Source organism: Heterodontus francisci, chromosome 11 (assembly GCF_036365525.1).
Source record: "Heterodontus francisci isolate sHetFra1 chromosome 11, sHetFra1.hap1, whole genome shotgun sequence".
Taxonomy (NCBI): Eukaryota; Metazoa; Chordata; class Chondrichthyes; order Heterodontiformes; family Heterodontidae; genus Heterodontus; species Heterodontus francisci.
The window spans coordinates 111,356,238-111,373,148 of record NC_090381.1 but is presented as its reverse complement, the minus strand read 5'-3'; the positions used below and the strand labels follow the sequence as shown (position 1 = coordinate 111,373,148).

At 46.5% G+C, this 16,911-nt stretch overlaps 1 protein-coding gene across 1 annotated transcript in view; it reads left to right on the top strand.

Annotated features, from left to right (window-relative positions):
* eif2b5 (eukaryotic translation initiation factor 2B, subunit 5 epsilon) overlaps window positions 1-16,055 on the top strand; it is a 62,789-nt gene extending 46,734 nt beyond the window's left edge. The window contains exons 13-16 of the mRNA XM_068042758.1: window positions 575-698; window positions 4,934-5,059; window positions 9,033-9,143; window positions 14,934-16,055. Of these exons, the coding sequence (XP_067898859.1) occupies window positions 575-698; window positions 4,934-5,059; window positions 9,033-9,143; window positions 14,934-14,996 (424 nt within the window). The 3' untranslated portion in view covers window positions 14,997-16,055. The remainder of the gene's footprint in view (window positions 1-574; window positions 699-4,933; window positions 5,060-9,032; window positions 9,144-14,933) is intronic.
* The last annotated feature ends 856 nt before the right edge of the window (window positions 16,056-16,911 follow it).

The following is a 16,911-nucleotide window of genomic DNA, read 5'->3' as shown; positions in this document are numbered from 1 at the left end:
AGCATCTCATCCAAACCATCTTTGGGTACAGATCTCGAGTGACGTTGAGGATCTCCCAGAGTTTCAACAACCTTTGTTGGTTTTCCTGCTGATCACTCTCCATAAACTTGAGCTCATCCAAAACTCTGCTACCCGTATCCTACCTCACACCACGTCCTGCTCACCTTTCACTATGCTCACTGACTAATGTTGACTCCTGGTCTGGCAGTGTGTTGATTTTAATTTCTCGTCCTTGTGTTCAGATCCCTACAAGCCTTCAAGATCTCTGCGCTCCTCCAATTCTGGCCTCTTGTGCATCCCCAGTTTTCATCGCTCCGCCATTGGTGGTCGTTCCTTCACCTGCCTGGGCCCTCAGCTCTGAAATTCCCTCCCTAAACCTCCCTTTACTTTCTCTCTGTCTGTTAAGGCGCTCCTTAAAATCTACCTCTTTGACCAAGTTTTTGGTCGCCTGTCCTAACATCTTTAGATGGCTCAGTGTCAAATTTTGTCTTCCGTGAAGTACTTTGGTAAGTGTTACTATGTTAAAGGTGCTATATAAATGCCAGCTGTTTTGATTTTTTTTTCCCTCTCCCAGGTATGCTTATAACATCACCATAAAGGATGTGATGCAGATCACCACTCAGGTGATCCTGGAAATACCCCTGCAACAGCATGGAGACAAAGCCTCAGCCAACCAGTACAGCAACACTCTCATCCCCGTGAGTATTTGGACCAAAGGAATAACTCTCAAGGTGGTGGAACAAGGAGCACACAGTAGCTCAGAGTCAGCAGATCACGTATGGGGAAGTTAGCCCTGGGGCTGGAGATTTGCCATGCATGGTGGAACGAGGCCATTGGGTGGGTGGATTTGGGGCACGTGGATTTCGAGCTTGGTTTGCTGGGACACAGAGTCATCGAAGCTTGAGAAGGTGGGCGGCGCAGTAATGGGTACACTGAAGTCTGCAGGTGTGGTCTCAGGACCCAGAGTTTCGCATTAACTGAAGCCCTTTTCGACATGACACAGAAGGTGCTATCTGTCACTGTAGAGTAGGGGGCTAGTTCAAGCTGGAGGTGGGAATAAAAGGGAAACACTGGGGCAGACGTGTATCAGAAAGGACATGGGGTGTACCCATGGCATCTTTTCATGAAGTGAGCCACAAAGGACTAGGTGTGCCAAATGTTGCTTTATTGAGAAATCTTATGCAGGAAGTGCGTAGGAACAAGAGTTGGCTATTCAGCCCCTTGAACCTGTTCTGCATCATGACTGATGTGTATTTACCTGCCTTTGATCCATATCCTTTAATATCCTTTCCTAATGAAATTCCTGCAATCTGAGCGTGGAAAATCACAATTGACACCCAGCATCCACAGCTTTTTAGAAGAAAGAGATCCAGATTTTCACTGTCCTTTGTATGATTAGGTGCTTCCAGATTTCACACCTGAATGGTCTAGCTCCAATTATAAGATTGGTTCTGTATTTCCCTCACCAGAGGAAATAGTTTCTCTATATCTACCATAGCAAATACTATTGTCATTTGAAACACCTTGGTTCGATTACCCTTCTAAAACTCAAGGGAATAAAAACCAAGTTTATGTCCTCATAATTTAACCTTTTAAATCCGGCATGGACTCAATGGGCCGAATGGCCTAATTCTGCAGTTATATAGTTATCACTCTAAGTTGTGTTCTTGTACTAGGCGAATTTACTCTGAACCCTCTCCAAGGCCAGTATATCTTTCCTGAGGTGTGGTGCTCAGAATTGAACAAAGTACTCCCAGTGTGGTCTAACTATAGCTTTATACAACTGTAGCGTTACTTCCTTCCCTTTGTATTCCAGCCTGTTTGAGATAAAGGCCAACATTCCCGTAGCTTTTTTGATTGCTTTTTGTACCTATGCACTAGCCTTTACTGATTTGTGTACATGGACACCCAAATCTCTCTGCTCCTCCACAGCCCCTGGTTTCTTACCCTGAAGATAATATCCTGATTTGTCTTTCTCAGACCGAAAGTAGATGATTTCACACTTGCCCATATTGAACTCCATTTGATCCACTCACGTATCTGTCTGTCTCTCTGACTTCCTATTCCCATCTGCATAACTTACTGTGAAATAATACTAAAGGCAAATTACTGCGGATGCTGGAAGTTGAAATATAACCAGGAAATACTGAGCAGGTCAGGCAGCAACTGTGGAGATCCTACCCCTTTCCATGCCTCTGTAGCTGCTTAAAATCTGTTGCATCTCTAACCTTTGCCAGTTCTGATGAAAGGTCACAAACCTGAAACGTTAACTCTGTTTTTCTCTCTCTACAGATGCTGCCTGACCTACTGAGTATTTTCAGCATTTTCTGTTTCTCTTACCATGAATTAATAATTGTTAAGTAAAGCCTGGGTTTTAGTAGCTTGCCAGTCTGGGGTTTGGGGGCTGTGGTGGGGGAGCGGGTAGATGAGTAAAGGGAATTAGTAATCCACAGAATGAATGAGGCAGTGCAATGAGCCATGACAACATAGTGAAGAAGATTCTGAATAGAATGTGCTTTCTCGGGACATACAAAAATATGGGCGGTTAGGAAAATATCAGCTAGTCCCATCCAGCCTATCCTGAGCAGTCTAATACATCGAAGCCTCTTGAACCCCTAGTGTTTCCTCCAATCAGTCGTCATGTAATCTCCTGGGTGAGGCAAAAGAGACAGATTTACTTTTAAAAACTACTAAGCCAGTTCAGAAAGGGGAGTAATCTGGGAAACTCCTCTCCAGCCCTGATGATGATCAAACAGATTCCAGCCGACGACACTGACCGTGACTTCCATGCTCAGTAGCCCAGCTGTCTTTTCCCTACCTATTTAGTTTGTCCACACACGGTAGTCCATTCATCATTTGAAATATCTCGGTTAAATCGCCTGACGTCTGCTATTCCAGGGACACAGTTCGCTCAGCCTGTTGTGATAACTAAGGCCCTTTAAACATGGGATCATTATTGAACCTCTTCCAGGACCACTATATCACGCCCATGTGAAAGGTCCAGAGCTGGACACTGTATTCCTGATGAGGCCTAACCAGGGTCTTTGTATAAGGACACTAGGGTTCTTTTTGTTTTCTCATCCCAAAGTGCTTTATCAATTAATTATTTTTAAAAGTACAGTCACTTTTATTATGCGAACAAGCACAGTAGGCAATCTGCACAGCAAGGTCCCAAATGCAATAAAGAGGTGAATATTTTGGGAGGAGCAACAGAGAGTCAGGCCGGTTATTCAGATCTTCTGAGGAACAGGAGAAAACGCTTGCAATGAGCACTCCAGGTGCAGCTGTACCACATGACTGGGAATGGCCGTACTAACTTGCCAAACTGTATAATATGTGAAAAATGTTGGCAGCTTGCTCTGACTGCAGGGGAACAGATGAAACGATAAGATTTGTTATTACTGACATGCTGTAAGCATTGCTGCAGGTCCATGTGCATGCGCAGTGCTTCTAGAGGCTGTATCATGAGTTGTGCCATAGTTTACGAGGTCAGTGATGTACCATGCAGACCTCTAAGACCCTACCTGCAAGTTTGCAGCACTCCCTCAGTTTTGCACTGGGAGTGTCAGCCTGAATTATGTGCTCAAGCGTCTGTAGTGTGGGTTGAACCCACAAACTTCTGACTCTTGGGGTGAGAGCTGATACCTATAGAGTTACTGTTTCTGTAGTTTTTTAAAATTTCATTAGGGGACAGACCTATGACCGTTACTCAGTGGTGCAGCAGTGTTTCTTCCAGATTGGGACTGTCGAGCTGGACAAAGATTTAGTAATACTGGCAGAGCATGAGGAGACCGGGATGTTGCCAACCTTTCAGCAGGTGCTGAGATTTCAGCACTTTTCACTGGCTCAGAGCGCTGGTGGTTTCATTTGGCAGTGTTGGGTTAAGTGGGGATTAACTGGAAGGAAAGAGAAGTGCTGGACAATTAGTGTGACCAAATTGATGCAGAGAATCTGAGCACTGGGTGCTGGAATACTGTTTCCAAGGAGCTGAACTTGAACCAGTGCAGAGCGACAAACTTTACCTTGCAAAAAGGATCTGACACAGAATGAGAAATGGAGCAGGAAGCACATCATTCACAGCAGCAGGTTGAAAACTCCTTTTTCAGCTCATCAAAGCCAGAAATGCGTGTGATGGAATACTCCCCGCTTGCCTGGATAGGTGTAGCTGTGACAGCGCTCAAAACTCAACACTACCAGGGCAAAGCAGTCTGCTTCATCGACAGCCCATCCAACACCTTAAACGTTCACTCACTCCATCTCTAGCACACTGTGTCTGCAGTGTGTACCATCTACAAGACGCACTGCAGCAACACAGAGCTTCTTTGACAGCACCTTCCTAACTCTCAACCTCCACCACCTAGAAGGATGAGGGCCGCAGGTGAAAGAGAACACCACCTCCTCCAAGTTCCCCTCCAAGTCACACATCGTCCTGACTTGGAAATATATCACCGTTCCTTCACTGTTGCTGGAACTCCCTTCCTAACAGCTTTCACCACACGGGCTGCCATGGTTCAAGAACCATGGAGTTACCCTTCTCAGGGGTAACTAGGGATGGGCAATAAATGCTGGCCTTGCTGGTGATGCAGAGTAAATGATGTTTTTTTTATTGATAAATTTATGGGGTGGTCAGACCTGAGAGAATGTTAGCTTATGCACAGGGTCAAGATGCAAATTTTAAATTTCCTATCAGTGATTTTCTTCTCTATGCATGATCATAGTATCGGTAGAAACTATACAATGTGGCATGACCACAAAACACGGTTAACGTATTTTTACCATGCACCATTATCAGCTGGGATATTAAGGATGTTAAACCTGATACTGGCCTGAAAAAAAGATATCTATATAGTAATATCACAGAACTAAAGTTCCAGCCACCAACCGCAAATCCAAAGTGAGGAAGAGTGTATGACTTTTTTTCCTCTTATTTCAGCTTCTGAAGAAGTGGGCGCAGGTTTTCAGGAATTATATCAAGAGAGCCGTAGATCACCAGAACTGCCTGGTTGCTATTGAGGAGTTTTTCGCTGAACATGAGATGCTCTGGCCCGCCCTCGTCAAGGTATGGCCCACTTTGACTTCACCTCTTCTCCTTTGCTTTTAACCATCCCCCACCTCGCTCGAGAGAGAGAGAGACTGGTTGGGGTAATCTGCAGGACCTCTGCCCATTTCTGTTCATAACCAACTGTCATCACTGCTGCAGGAGCGGCCCTCACTGCTTCCCTTTGGCTACACAGTTGAGATCCAGTGCAACACAGAACGAAAGAAAAAAAAACTTGCATTTATACAGAGCCATTCATGACCTCAGGATATCCCAAAGGGCTTAACAGCCAATGAAGTGCTTTTGAAACCTAGTCACTGTTTTAGGAAGCTCAGCGGGCAATTTGCACACAGCAAGCTCCCACAAGTAGCAATGTGATAATGACGAGATGATTTTTTTTTACTGATGTTGGTTGAGGGAAGACTACCATGCTGTTCCTTGAAATAGTGCCTGCACCTGAGACGACAAGCGGGACCTCAGTTTAACGTCTCATCAAAAAGATGGCACCTCCGACAGCGCAGTGGTACCTCAGTACTGCACTGGGAGAGTCGCTCTGGATTTTGTGCTCGAGACCCTGGATAATCTCTGTATTATTCTATCGAGTAAAACTTTCTCCCCTTTTTCATTTATTCCCTTTCCTTATCTCAAGAATGCTGATTCCTTGTCAGAGTGCAGTTACATGGGAGTCGAATGCACTGAGGCACCTTGCTTAAGGGTCAAATTTCACGTGTGACCCTTTTCATCATGTGTGGGTGGAATACTCAACTGCCAAAGCATCACAGCCAGATATGTCCTTGCTGACATCCATACTCAAGCCCTTTGCAGCAGAGGTTAGTGATCGGGGGCAGGAACCCTGACTGATGGATCCCTCTCTGTTTCACTCAGTGAAGTCGCTGTTGTAATGTGGACAGAAGCAGCTGACATGAACTAAGTCATTACAGACTGGGTGGAGCCTGTCCCCATACTGCGCTGTACATTATTCACTGGGTGAACTTGCGGAATCATCGTAAATAATTTCTTGTATTTTTGTGGAGGTGGTGGCTGCCAGGAGTATGCAGGGAAACTGCTTCTACACAAACTGTCGAGCACTTCATAATAGATACCACGTTGGTTAAATATAGAGTAATGCTTCCTGTACACTGTCCCATCAAACATTCCCAAGCTCCCAGGACAGGTACAGCACGGGGGTTAGATACAGAGTAAAGCTCCCTCTGCACTGTCCTATCAAACACGCCCAGGACAGGTACAACACGGGTTTAGATACAGAGTAAAGCTCCCTCTACACTGTCCCCATCAAATACTCCCAGGACAGGTACAGCACGGGTTTAGATACAGAGTAAAGCTCCCTCTGCACTGTCCCCATCAAACACTCCCAGGACAGGTACAGCATGGGGTTTAGATACAGAGTAAAGCTCCCTCTGCACTGTCCCCATCAAACACTCCCAGGACAGGTACAGCACAGGGGTTAGATACAGAGTAAAGCTCCCTCTACACTGTCCCCATCAAATACTCCCAGGACAGGTACAGCACGGGTTTAGATACAGAGTAAAGCTCCCTCTACACTGTCCCCATCAAATACTCCCAGGACAGGTACAGCACGGGTTTAGATACAGAGTAAAGCTCCCTCTGCACTGTCCCCATCAAACACTCCCAGGACAGGTACAGCACGGGGGTTAGATACAGAGTAAAGCTCCCTCTGCACTGTCCCCATCAAATACTCCCAGGACAGGTACAGCACGGGTTTAGATGCAGAGTAAAGCTCCCTCTACACTGTCCCCATCAAACACTCCCAGGACAGGTACAGCATGGGGTTTAGATACAGAGTAAAGCTCCCTCTGCACTGTCCCCATCAAACACTCCCAGGACAGGTACAGCACGGGTTTAGATACAGAGTAAAGCTCCCTCTGCACGGTCCCATCAAATACTCCCAGGACAGGTCGTCTTAACTCATCCTGTTCCAGCACATGAAAGAACTGGATGTCTTGAAGGGGAAGCTTTGCCTCATCCTGTTTATCCAGTTGGGGATAGGAATCCTGACCAAGTTTCCCCTCCCTAACTCCAGGATACTGAGACCCTTTGTTAACCCCTGCCCTCTGCCTCAGCTGAGACCAGCTCACTTGCTCATTATTTTGGCACTTCTAGCTGTTGCCACTTGGTGGTACTGTTAACTTCATGCACCACATTGTACTGATTTTCTGGAAAATGCGAAAGTTTAGTGTCAAAAATGTTTGTACACTCTTCGTGTTTGGCTGTTCTGCTGAGAAATGTATTGCCTGCCGTTGGCAGATTGCACTTTCAAGTTGATGGTTATGTCAATAAAAAGCTCCCCACCACTCCCTGTGACCCATTTCGAGAAACTGAATGTCCTAGTAGCCAGTCCCAACCCGGCTCATGCTCAAATGCCGACCGCTTGAGTGAGATATCGGAAAGGTGCTGACGCCAGTGGAATTGTTACCCAGCAAAACGGTCGATGGCCACAAGAGAAAAGGGGGAGGGGGGGGGTGGGCAAGGAGTTATTGGGAAAGGCAAAGATTAATATAAATGTGATCATGAGTGTGTGAAACGCTCATGCTGTATCCACCTACACTGAGAAATGCCCAGCTGTACAGTTCCGGATTCTGTCCTTCCAAACTTGAGTTGTGCCTGGTGAGAGCAGTTTGAACTGAATAATACTGGGGTTGACGTCTGTTATGGCTGGTGGTAGTAATGTATAGTGATTGAAGATTTACACAGAATTAAAGACTGTTAGTTTCCTTGTGTTTTCACTATAATATGTTGATATCAGTACACTAAACCAGCTCAGCAACAGCACTTTATCCTTTTAACTCTTCAGTTTACACGTTGGGATAATTAATAAATCTGGAGACCCATTTTTACTTTAAAGTTTCCCATATCCTGCGTCAAGCAAAGTTTTCAATCATTATTTTTATTTTCCCCCCCCTTGCTGTTACACAATTCTCAAACAAGCAGAGGGGGATAATTGATAGAAAATTAAATAAGCTGTTTGACATCTCCGTTTATATAACTGGGCTCTTCTGAGAGCAGGCAACAACTTGCGTTTATATAGATAGCACCTTTAACATAGTAAAACGTCCCAAGATGCTTCATCGGCGCAATTATTAAACAAAATTTGTCACCGAGCCACATAAGGAGATATTCAGGCAGCCGACCAAAAACTGGTCAAAGAGGTAGGTTTTAAAGAGCATCTTAAAGGAGCAAAGAGAGGCAGAGACATTTAGGGAGGGAATTCCAGAGCCTGGAGCCCAGGTAGCTGAAGGCATGGCTGCCAGTGGTGGAGCAATTAAAATCAGGGATGATCAAGAGGCCAAAATTGGAGGGGTCTAGAGATCTCTGAAGGTTGTATGGCCGGAGAAGATGACAGAGATAGAGAGGGGCAAGGCCATGGAGGTAGGGGCCTGCTTTAGGTTGGGAAAAAGAACCCGACCGAACCACAGCGGACCCGAGCCCGACCCGGCCCGGCCCGAGTCCCTCCGATTTTGCCCCGAGCCCGACCATCACTTTACTTACCTTCCCACTGGGAAGCTCCACCGAGCTGCAGCACACACGCTGTGACGTCATAGTGATGTCATCGCGCATTGCGCAGACTCAGTTTCTTCCCGGACTCCCAGCTCAGGTAAGTTTTTTTTAAATTTCAATACTTACCGACAGAGCGCTTAGCGTGTGTGTCCGACCCGACCTGGATTCGGCCCGGGCCGACCCGACCCGAACCCGACACATGTCATCGGGTCCCGTCGGGTTCGGGTCGGGTAGCAGGCCTCTGCATGGAGGGATTTGAAAACAAGGATGAGAATCTTAAAATGGAGCCGTTGCTTAACCAGGAGCCAATATAGGTCAGTGAGCACCATGAGCGAATGGGACTTGTTGCAAGTTTAGATATGGGCAGCAGAGTTTGGGATGAACTGAAGTTTATGGCGACAAGATTGTAAATTCTTTTAAACTGAAAGCTGATGAGTTTATTCTATGTCCTGCTCAGGCACTGATGACACTGTATCAGCTGGAAGTGTTGGGCGAAGACACCATCCTCTATTGGTTCTCTCAGAATGTGTATACAGAGAAGGGAAGAAAGCTTCGAAAGCATCAAGGGGTGAGTGCATGGCTGTCTATCTCCTCTTGACTTAATTGTTATCTGTGATAGTTACATTAATGAGTTCTGTATATGTGTGGTTAAATTATACAGCACAGAAGGAGGCCATTTGGTCCAGCATGCCAGTTCTTTGACAGAGCTATCTAATTAGTCTCACTCCCCACTCTCTCAAACTTCCCTTTTTAAGTATATATCCAGTTGCCTGTTGACAGATACAATTGTATCTGCTTCCAGCGCCTTTGTGGCATTGCATTCCAGGTCATAACACGTGCTGCATTTCCTCATATCCCACTTGGATTTTCTTCCCAATTATGTTATGAATCATGGAAACGTAGAGCACAAAAGGAGGTTATTCAGCCCGTTGTGCCTGTGCTGGCTCTTTGAAAGAGCAGTCGTGCTTCGTCTCACACCCATGTTTTTTGTCCATAACCCTGTAAGTCTAACTCCCTTTTAAAGTTTTTTATGGAATCAGCTTCAGCCTTGATTTCAGGTAAATCATTTCAGATCCCGACAGCTCCCTGAGTGAAATAATTTCCCCTCATCTTACCTCAAGATCTTTTGCCAATGATTTTAAATCTAGTTGGAGTCATACCTAGTGCAGAGGAAGCTGGTTGTGGTTGTTGGAGGTCAATCATCTCAGCTCCGGGACATCACTGCAGGAGTTCCTCAGGGTAGTGTCCTAGGCCCAACCACCTTCAGCTGCTTCATCAATGACCTTCCTTCATTCATAAGGTCGGAAGTGGGGATGTTCGCTGATGATTTTCACAATGTTCAGCACCATTCGTGACTCCTCAGATACTGAAGCAATCCATGTAGAAATGCAGTAAGACCTGGACAATATCCAGGCTTGGGCTAATGAATGGCAAGTCACATTCACACCACACTAGTGCCAGGCAATGGCCATCTCCAACAAGAGAGAATCTAACCATCTCCTTTGACATTCAATGGCATTACGATCGCTGAATCCCCCATTATCAATATCCTGGGGGGTTACGATTGACCAGAAACTGAACTGGAGTATCCATATACACCCTCCACCACCGACGCACAGTGGCAGCAGTGTGTACCAACTACAAGATGCACTGCAGCAACGCACCAAGGCTCCCTTAGACTGCACAGTGGTGCAGTGGTTAGCACCGCAGCCTCACAGCTCCAGCGACCCGGGTTCAATTCTGGGTACTGCCTGTGCAGGGTTTGCAAGTTCTCCCTGTGACCACATGGGTTTTCGCCGGGTGCTCTGGTTTCCTCCCACAGCCAAAGACTTGCAGATTGATAGGTAAATTGGCCATTATAAATTGCCTCTTGTATAGGTAGGTGGTAGGGAAATTGAAGGAAGGTGGGGATGTGGTAGGAATATGGGATTAATGTAGGATTAGTATAAATGGGTGGTTGATGGTCGGCACAGACTTGGTGGGCCGAAGGGCCTGTTTCAGTGCTGTATCTCTAAATAATAAATAAATATAGATATCATGGCTACAAGAGCAGGTCAGAGGCTAGGAATCCTGCAGCGAGTAACTCGCCTGCTGACTCCTCAAAGCCTGTCCACCATCCAAAAGGCACAAGTCAGGATTGTGATGGAATACTCTCCACTTGCCTGGATGGCTGCAGCTCCAACAACACTCAAGAAGCTCGACACCATCCAGGACAAAGCAGCTCGCTTGATTGGCACCCCATCCACAAACATTCACTCCCTCCACCACCGACGCACAGTGGCAGCAGTGTGTACCAACTACAAGATGCACTGCAACAACGCACCAAGGCTCCCTTGGACAGCACCTTCCAAACCTGCGACCTTTACCTCCGAGAAGGACAAGGGCAGCACCACCATGGGAACACCACCATCTGCAAGTTCCCCTCCAAGCCACACACCATCCTGACTTGGAACTATATCGCCGTTCCTTCACTGTCGCTGGGTCAAATTCCTGGAGCTCCCTTCCTAGCAGCATTGTGGGTGTACCTACCCCACATGGACTGCAACAGTTCAAGAAGGCAGCTCAGCACCACCTTCTCAAAGGCAATTAGGGATGGGCAATAAATGCTGGCCTAGCCAGCGATGCTCACATCCCATGAATGAATAAAAAAAATCTATGACCTCTGTTTATTGACCCACTCGCCAAACCAAATTACTTTTTCTCTATCTGCTCTATCAAAACCCCTCATCAACCTGAAAACCTGAACTGGGTCAACTCTTAACTTTGATATTCCAAGAACAGTCCTAACTTCTCCAACCTCTCCCCTTTGTCCCGATCTGTGTCCTCTGGTTACTGACCCTCCTGCTAGTGGAAACAGAGTCTCTCTGCCCACTCTATGAAGACCCCTAATTTTGAGTAATAAGATCTATATATGCTATGCAATAAATCATGCTGCGCTTAAGATGCCCTGCTGTGTGTGGCTGCGGTATTGGTTTTCTTATTTCTATCAAGTTTTGAGACATTTTGTCAAAGAATATATTGAAAGTGCTCAGAAGAGCTGTCTGGGCAGCACACAAGGTGTTGAACACAGCCTGGTGTAGACATTCGTCCGCTGGACCAGGAGGTCCCCAGTGCTCAATGAGGTCATCTCAGTTGGAGACACTAGCCGTGGGAAATGGAGGATATCAGATCGTCAGGCATTCATAGAATCATAAATGTTTCCTCTTCTTCTTCTTTGGCCTCCTTGTCTCGAGAGATAATGGGTAAGCGCCTAGAGGTGGTCAGTGGTTTGTGAAGCAGTGCCTGGAGTGGCTATAAAGGCCAATTCTAGAGTAGCAGACTCTTCCACAGGCGCTGCAGGTAAAAGTGGTTGTCGGGGCTGTTACGCAGTTGGCTCTCCCCTTGCGCTTTTGTCTTTTTTCCTGCCAACTGCTACGTCTCTTCGACTCGCTGCTGTTTAGCCCCGCCTTTATGGTTGTCTGCAAGCTCTGGCAATCACTGGCAACTGACTCCCACGACTTGTGATCAGTGTCATAGGATTTCATGTCGCATTTCCAGATGTCTTTAAAGCAGAGACATGGACGGCCGGTGGGTCTGATACCCGTCACGAGCTCGCTGTACAACGCCTCCTTGGGGATCCTGCCATCTTCCATGCGGCTCACATGGCCAAGCCATCTCAAGCGCCGCTGGCTCAATAGGGTGTATATGCTGGGGATGTTGGCTGCCTCGAGGACTTCTGCGTTGGCGATACGGTCCTGCCACCTGATGCCAAGGATTCTCCGGAGACAGTGAAGATGGAACAAATTGAGACATCGCTCTTGGCTGACATACGTTGTTCAGGCCTCGCTGCCGTAGAGCAAGGTTCTGAGGACACGAATGAGGACATAGAATGTTTACGGCACACTAAAAGGCCACTTGGCCCATGGTGTCTGTGCCGGCCTTAAAACAATCCACCCATTCTAATCCCACCTTCCAGCATTTGGTCCATAGCCCTGCAGGTTACGGCACTTGAGGTGCATATCCAGACTTATTTTGAATGAGTTGAGGGTCTCTGCCTCAACTACCCTCTTAGGCAGTGAGTTCCAGACCCCTGCTATCCTCTGGGTGAAAAAACCTGTCCTCATCTCCCCTCTAATCTTTCTACCAATCGCTTTAAATCTATGCCCCCTTGTCACTGACCTCTCTGCTAAGGTTAATAGGCCCTTCACCTCCATCTAACCAGGCCCTTCAAAATTTTGTACATTTCAATCAGATCTCCCCTCAGCCTTCTCTGTTCCAAGGACAGCAACCCCAGACTATCCAATCTTTCCTCATAGCTGCATTTTTCCAGTCCCGGCAACATCCTCGTAAATCTCCTCTGTACCCTCTCTAGTGCAGTTACATCCTTTCTGTAATGAAGTGACCAGAACTGCACACTGTACTCAAGTTGTGGCCTAACCAATGAGTTATACAGATGCAGCATACCCTCCCTGCTCTTATATTCTATATCTTGGCAATAAGGTTAAGAATTCCATATGCCTTCTTAACCACCTTGTCCTGCTACCTTCAGGGATCTGTGGACATTTACTCCAAGGTCCCTCACCTCCTCTACACCTCTCAGTACTTTCCCATTAATCGTATATTCCTTTGCCTTGCTTGACCTCCCCAAATGCATCACCTCACACTTCTCCGGGTTGAATTCCATTTCCCACTTTTCCGCCCATGCGACCAGACCTTCAATACCTTCCTACAGCTATCCTCCTCGCTATCTACCACATGGCCAATCTTTGGGTCGTCCGCAAACTTCTTGATCATGCCCCCTACATTTACATCCAAATTGTTAATATATACCACAAAAAGCAGGGGACCCAGAACTGCCCTGCGGAACACCACTGGAAACAACCCTCCAGTCGCAAAAACACCCGTCAACGATTGCCCTTTGTTTCCTGCCACTGAGCCAATTTTGTATCCGCCTTGCTGCATTCACCTGGATCCCATGGGATTTTATTTTTTTAACCAGTCTGCTATGTGGGACCTTATCAAAAGCCTTGCTAAAATCCATGTAGGCCATATCAACTGCACTACCCTCATCTATCTTCCTTGTCATTTCTTCAAAAAATTCAATCAAGTTAGTCAGGCAAGATCTTTACTTAACAAATCCATGCTGACTATCTTTGATTAATCTGTGCCTTTCTAAGTGACCGTATCCCACTCCTGAGTGTTATCCCCTGAGCCTTTCTGCAAATGCGTGCAGGTGAGGATGGGATCACCTTGGCTGTAATGTTTTCCACATTTGAACAGCCTAGTGACAGTGCCTGACCGCATACATGCAGATTGGCCCTTTGGACAAGATATCAAAGCACGACAGCAACCCTGCAACCATTAGCCCAGAGCGAGTCAGTGCCTGCGGGGGAGATGGAGAGATGAGTCAGTGCCTGCGGGGGAGATGGAGAGATGAGTCAGTGTCTTTGGGGGAGATGGAGAGATGAGTCAGTGTCTTTGGGGGAGATGGAGAGATGAGTCAGTGTCTTCGGGGGAGATGGAGAGATGAGTCAGTGTCTTCGGGGGAGATGGAGAGATGAGTCAGTGCCTGCGGTGGAGATGGAGAGATGAGTCAGTGCCTGCGGTGGAGATGGAGAGATGAGTCAGTGCCTGCGGGGGAGATGGAGAGATGGGTCAGCGCCTTTGGGGGAGATGGAGAGATGGGTCAGCGCCTTTGGGGGAGATGGAGAGATGAGTCAGTGCCTGCGGGGGAGATGGTGAGATGAGTCAGTGTCTTTGGGGGAGATGGAGAGATGAGTCAATGCCTTTGGGGGAGATGGAGAGATGAGTCAATGCCTTTGGGGGAGATGGAGAGATGAGTCAGTGCATTTGGGGGAGATGGAGAGATGAGTCAATGCATTTGGGGGAGATGGAGAGATGAGTCAGCATCTTCAGGGTAGCTGAGATAGTGCCTTCAGTGAGGAGGGGGAGATGAGTCAGCACCATTGGGGTGAAAAGTCAGTGCCTTTGGAGAGGAGTGGGAGTTGAATCGTTCCCTTTGGGGGAGCAGGGAAGAAAGTTCAAGGAGAAGGATAAAAAAGGCTGAAATAAAATTGACCTTTGCTCTGTTTCGATAACGATTTTGAAAACAGAAGTCAAGATAACCATTAGTGTTAGTAATTCTTTGTAGCCTAGAACAGATAATGGACAAATTGATCTTGAATAATAACTCCAGGCCGATACTATACGAAACACGTATTCATTCTGGGACTTGATGTGGGTAATTTAATTGTATTGGAACAAGAGAGCTGTCTGTACTGTGCACAGCAAACATATTGTATTGTAAACAGGCTGATGTTGATGCTGTGTGGGTTTTGCATGTTCACAACATTTTCTAACTGGTTCCTTTGTTCCTCAGCTCCAGAAGTTCATCAAGTGGCTCAAAGAAGCAGAGGTAGAATCATCTGAGGAAGAGGATTAAATGATTCCGCAGATTTATGTGACCTTTCACAAACTCCAGTGCCAGAAATGCCCGGTCAGGGAGGCCAGGCCTGAAACGCATTTCGTTTTTTGTTTAATTTTTGTGCAAGGAGTAAAAGAATTTATAAGAAGAGTGAAAGGCTGTGATCAGATGGGAATGATCTCTTACCATTTTGTGGCTCCTGTCTGCGTTTACATTGCAACTCAGATTTGTGGGATCAAAGTCTCTGCTCTTTGCTCACTCTCAGGAGTTGTCTGTGGAATGGGTTGTGCCAATCCTATTAGGCATGAACACAGCACAAAACACACTGTCATTCAGCACAATGTTTGTAATCTTGCTTAGAGATGTCACAATCTAGCTGGTGTGAAAAATGGAAAAACGTGAGGCACTGATGCAGTCAGTCAGTTTTACGGCAGAATAAAGGTTTACTCTGTATTTAACTCATGCTGTACCTGCCCTGGGAGTGTTTGATGGGACAATGTAGAGGGAGTTTTACTCTGTATCCAACTCATGCTGTACCTGCCCTGGGAGTGTTTGATGGGGACAGTGTAGAGGGAGTTTTACTCTGTATCTAATCCGTGCTGTACCTGCCCTGGGAGTTTTTAATGGGACAGTGTAGAGGGGGTTTTACTCTGTAACTAATCCGTGCTGTATCTGCCCTGGGAGTTTTTAATGGGACAGTGTAGAGGGAGTTTTACTCTGTACCTAATCCGTGCTAAAGGTGTTTGATGAGGCAAAATTGAGGGAAATAACCTCAACCATGTTGTACCTAACTAGGATTGTTTTCGGGGACTTTACTGTATATCTAGGCAACAGTAAACAGTGCTTGCTGCTGACTTTGGTTAGCAAGAAAGTGTTCCATTCCTAGCAGTAACATCCTTTACTTTGTGGGGCACAAAAATTAATTAATTGAAAGAAAACGTGGCAGAGATTCTAGGCAATGAGGGGGCAGGCAGGGCAGGAGCAGACAGTTGTTGAATTGAAAGCCCCTCACTGGTGCTGTTTCGGAAACATATGTCTGGTACTTATCGTTGACTGGAAAATAAAACCATAACTGTTCTGGGACTCATTCGTCTTCTAACATCCCCTGAAGGGAAATAGCTTTGTAAGTAACTCTGTCTCCCTCCACTTGAGTGATTCTGAGCAGGCTGGGGCACAGTTAAGTAGCGCTTTTGATGCCAAGAAGGACAGACTGTAGTGTCAGCGAGAAAAGTTTTCCTTTCCCAAAACAGCAGGACCATGGCTTCATATTCTTACAGCTGTCAGCCTTAACAATAATGGGGAGCTTGAGCACCGCATTTTCCATAAATATGTAGTCAAGCACACCCTTAAATGTCTCCTTACAGAATATGACTTGTAACAAAAACTAATATATTTGGAGATACTGCAATAGTAAGTTGTTTCAGTGTGGATGGCTCGTTTTTTGGATCAAAGGGTAAAGAATCTGTACTGGTACAAAGATCCTGGGGTGTTCTCAGAATCGTTACAGTGCAGAAGGAGACCATTCGGCCCATCACGTCCACACTGACTCTCTGAAAGAGCAATTCCCTCAGTTCCATTCCTCTGCCTTCTCCCCATAACCCTGCACATTCTTCCTTTTCATATAACTGGGCGCAATTCTAGATTTAGTCTTCGATAATGAAGCTGGGCAAGTGGATGAAGCAGCAGTGGGCTGAGCAAGCTGATCTCAGCAGGACAGCAAGGAGGCTGCTAAAAGTGTTATCCATGTCCTATGCTTCTCTTCCTGATCACTGATCCCTGTGGGAAAATCAGGTGTGGATGATGTGCTATGTAGTTGAACAGCCAACACTCCGTATCAAAGTTGGCATGTGAAGAATTTTGGCAAAGTATTGGAAAAAGCCCAGCACCATTGGGACCTGTATGTACCCCACGTTGGAGCCGGTGTCAGGGGATC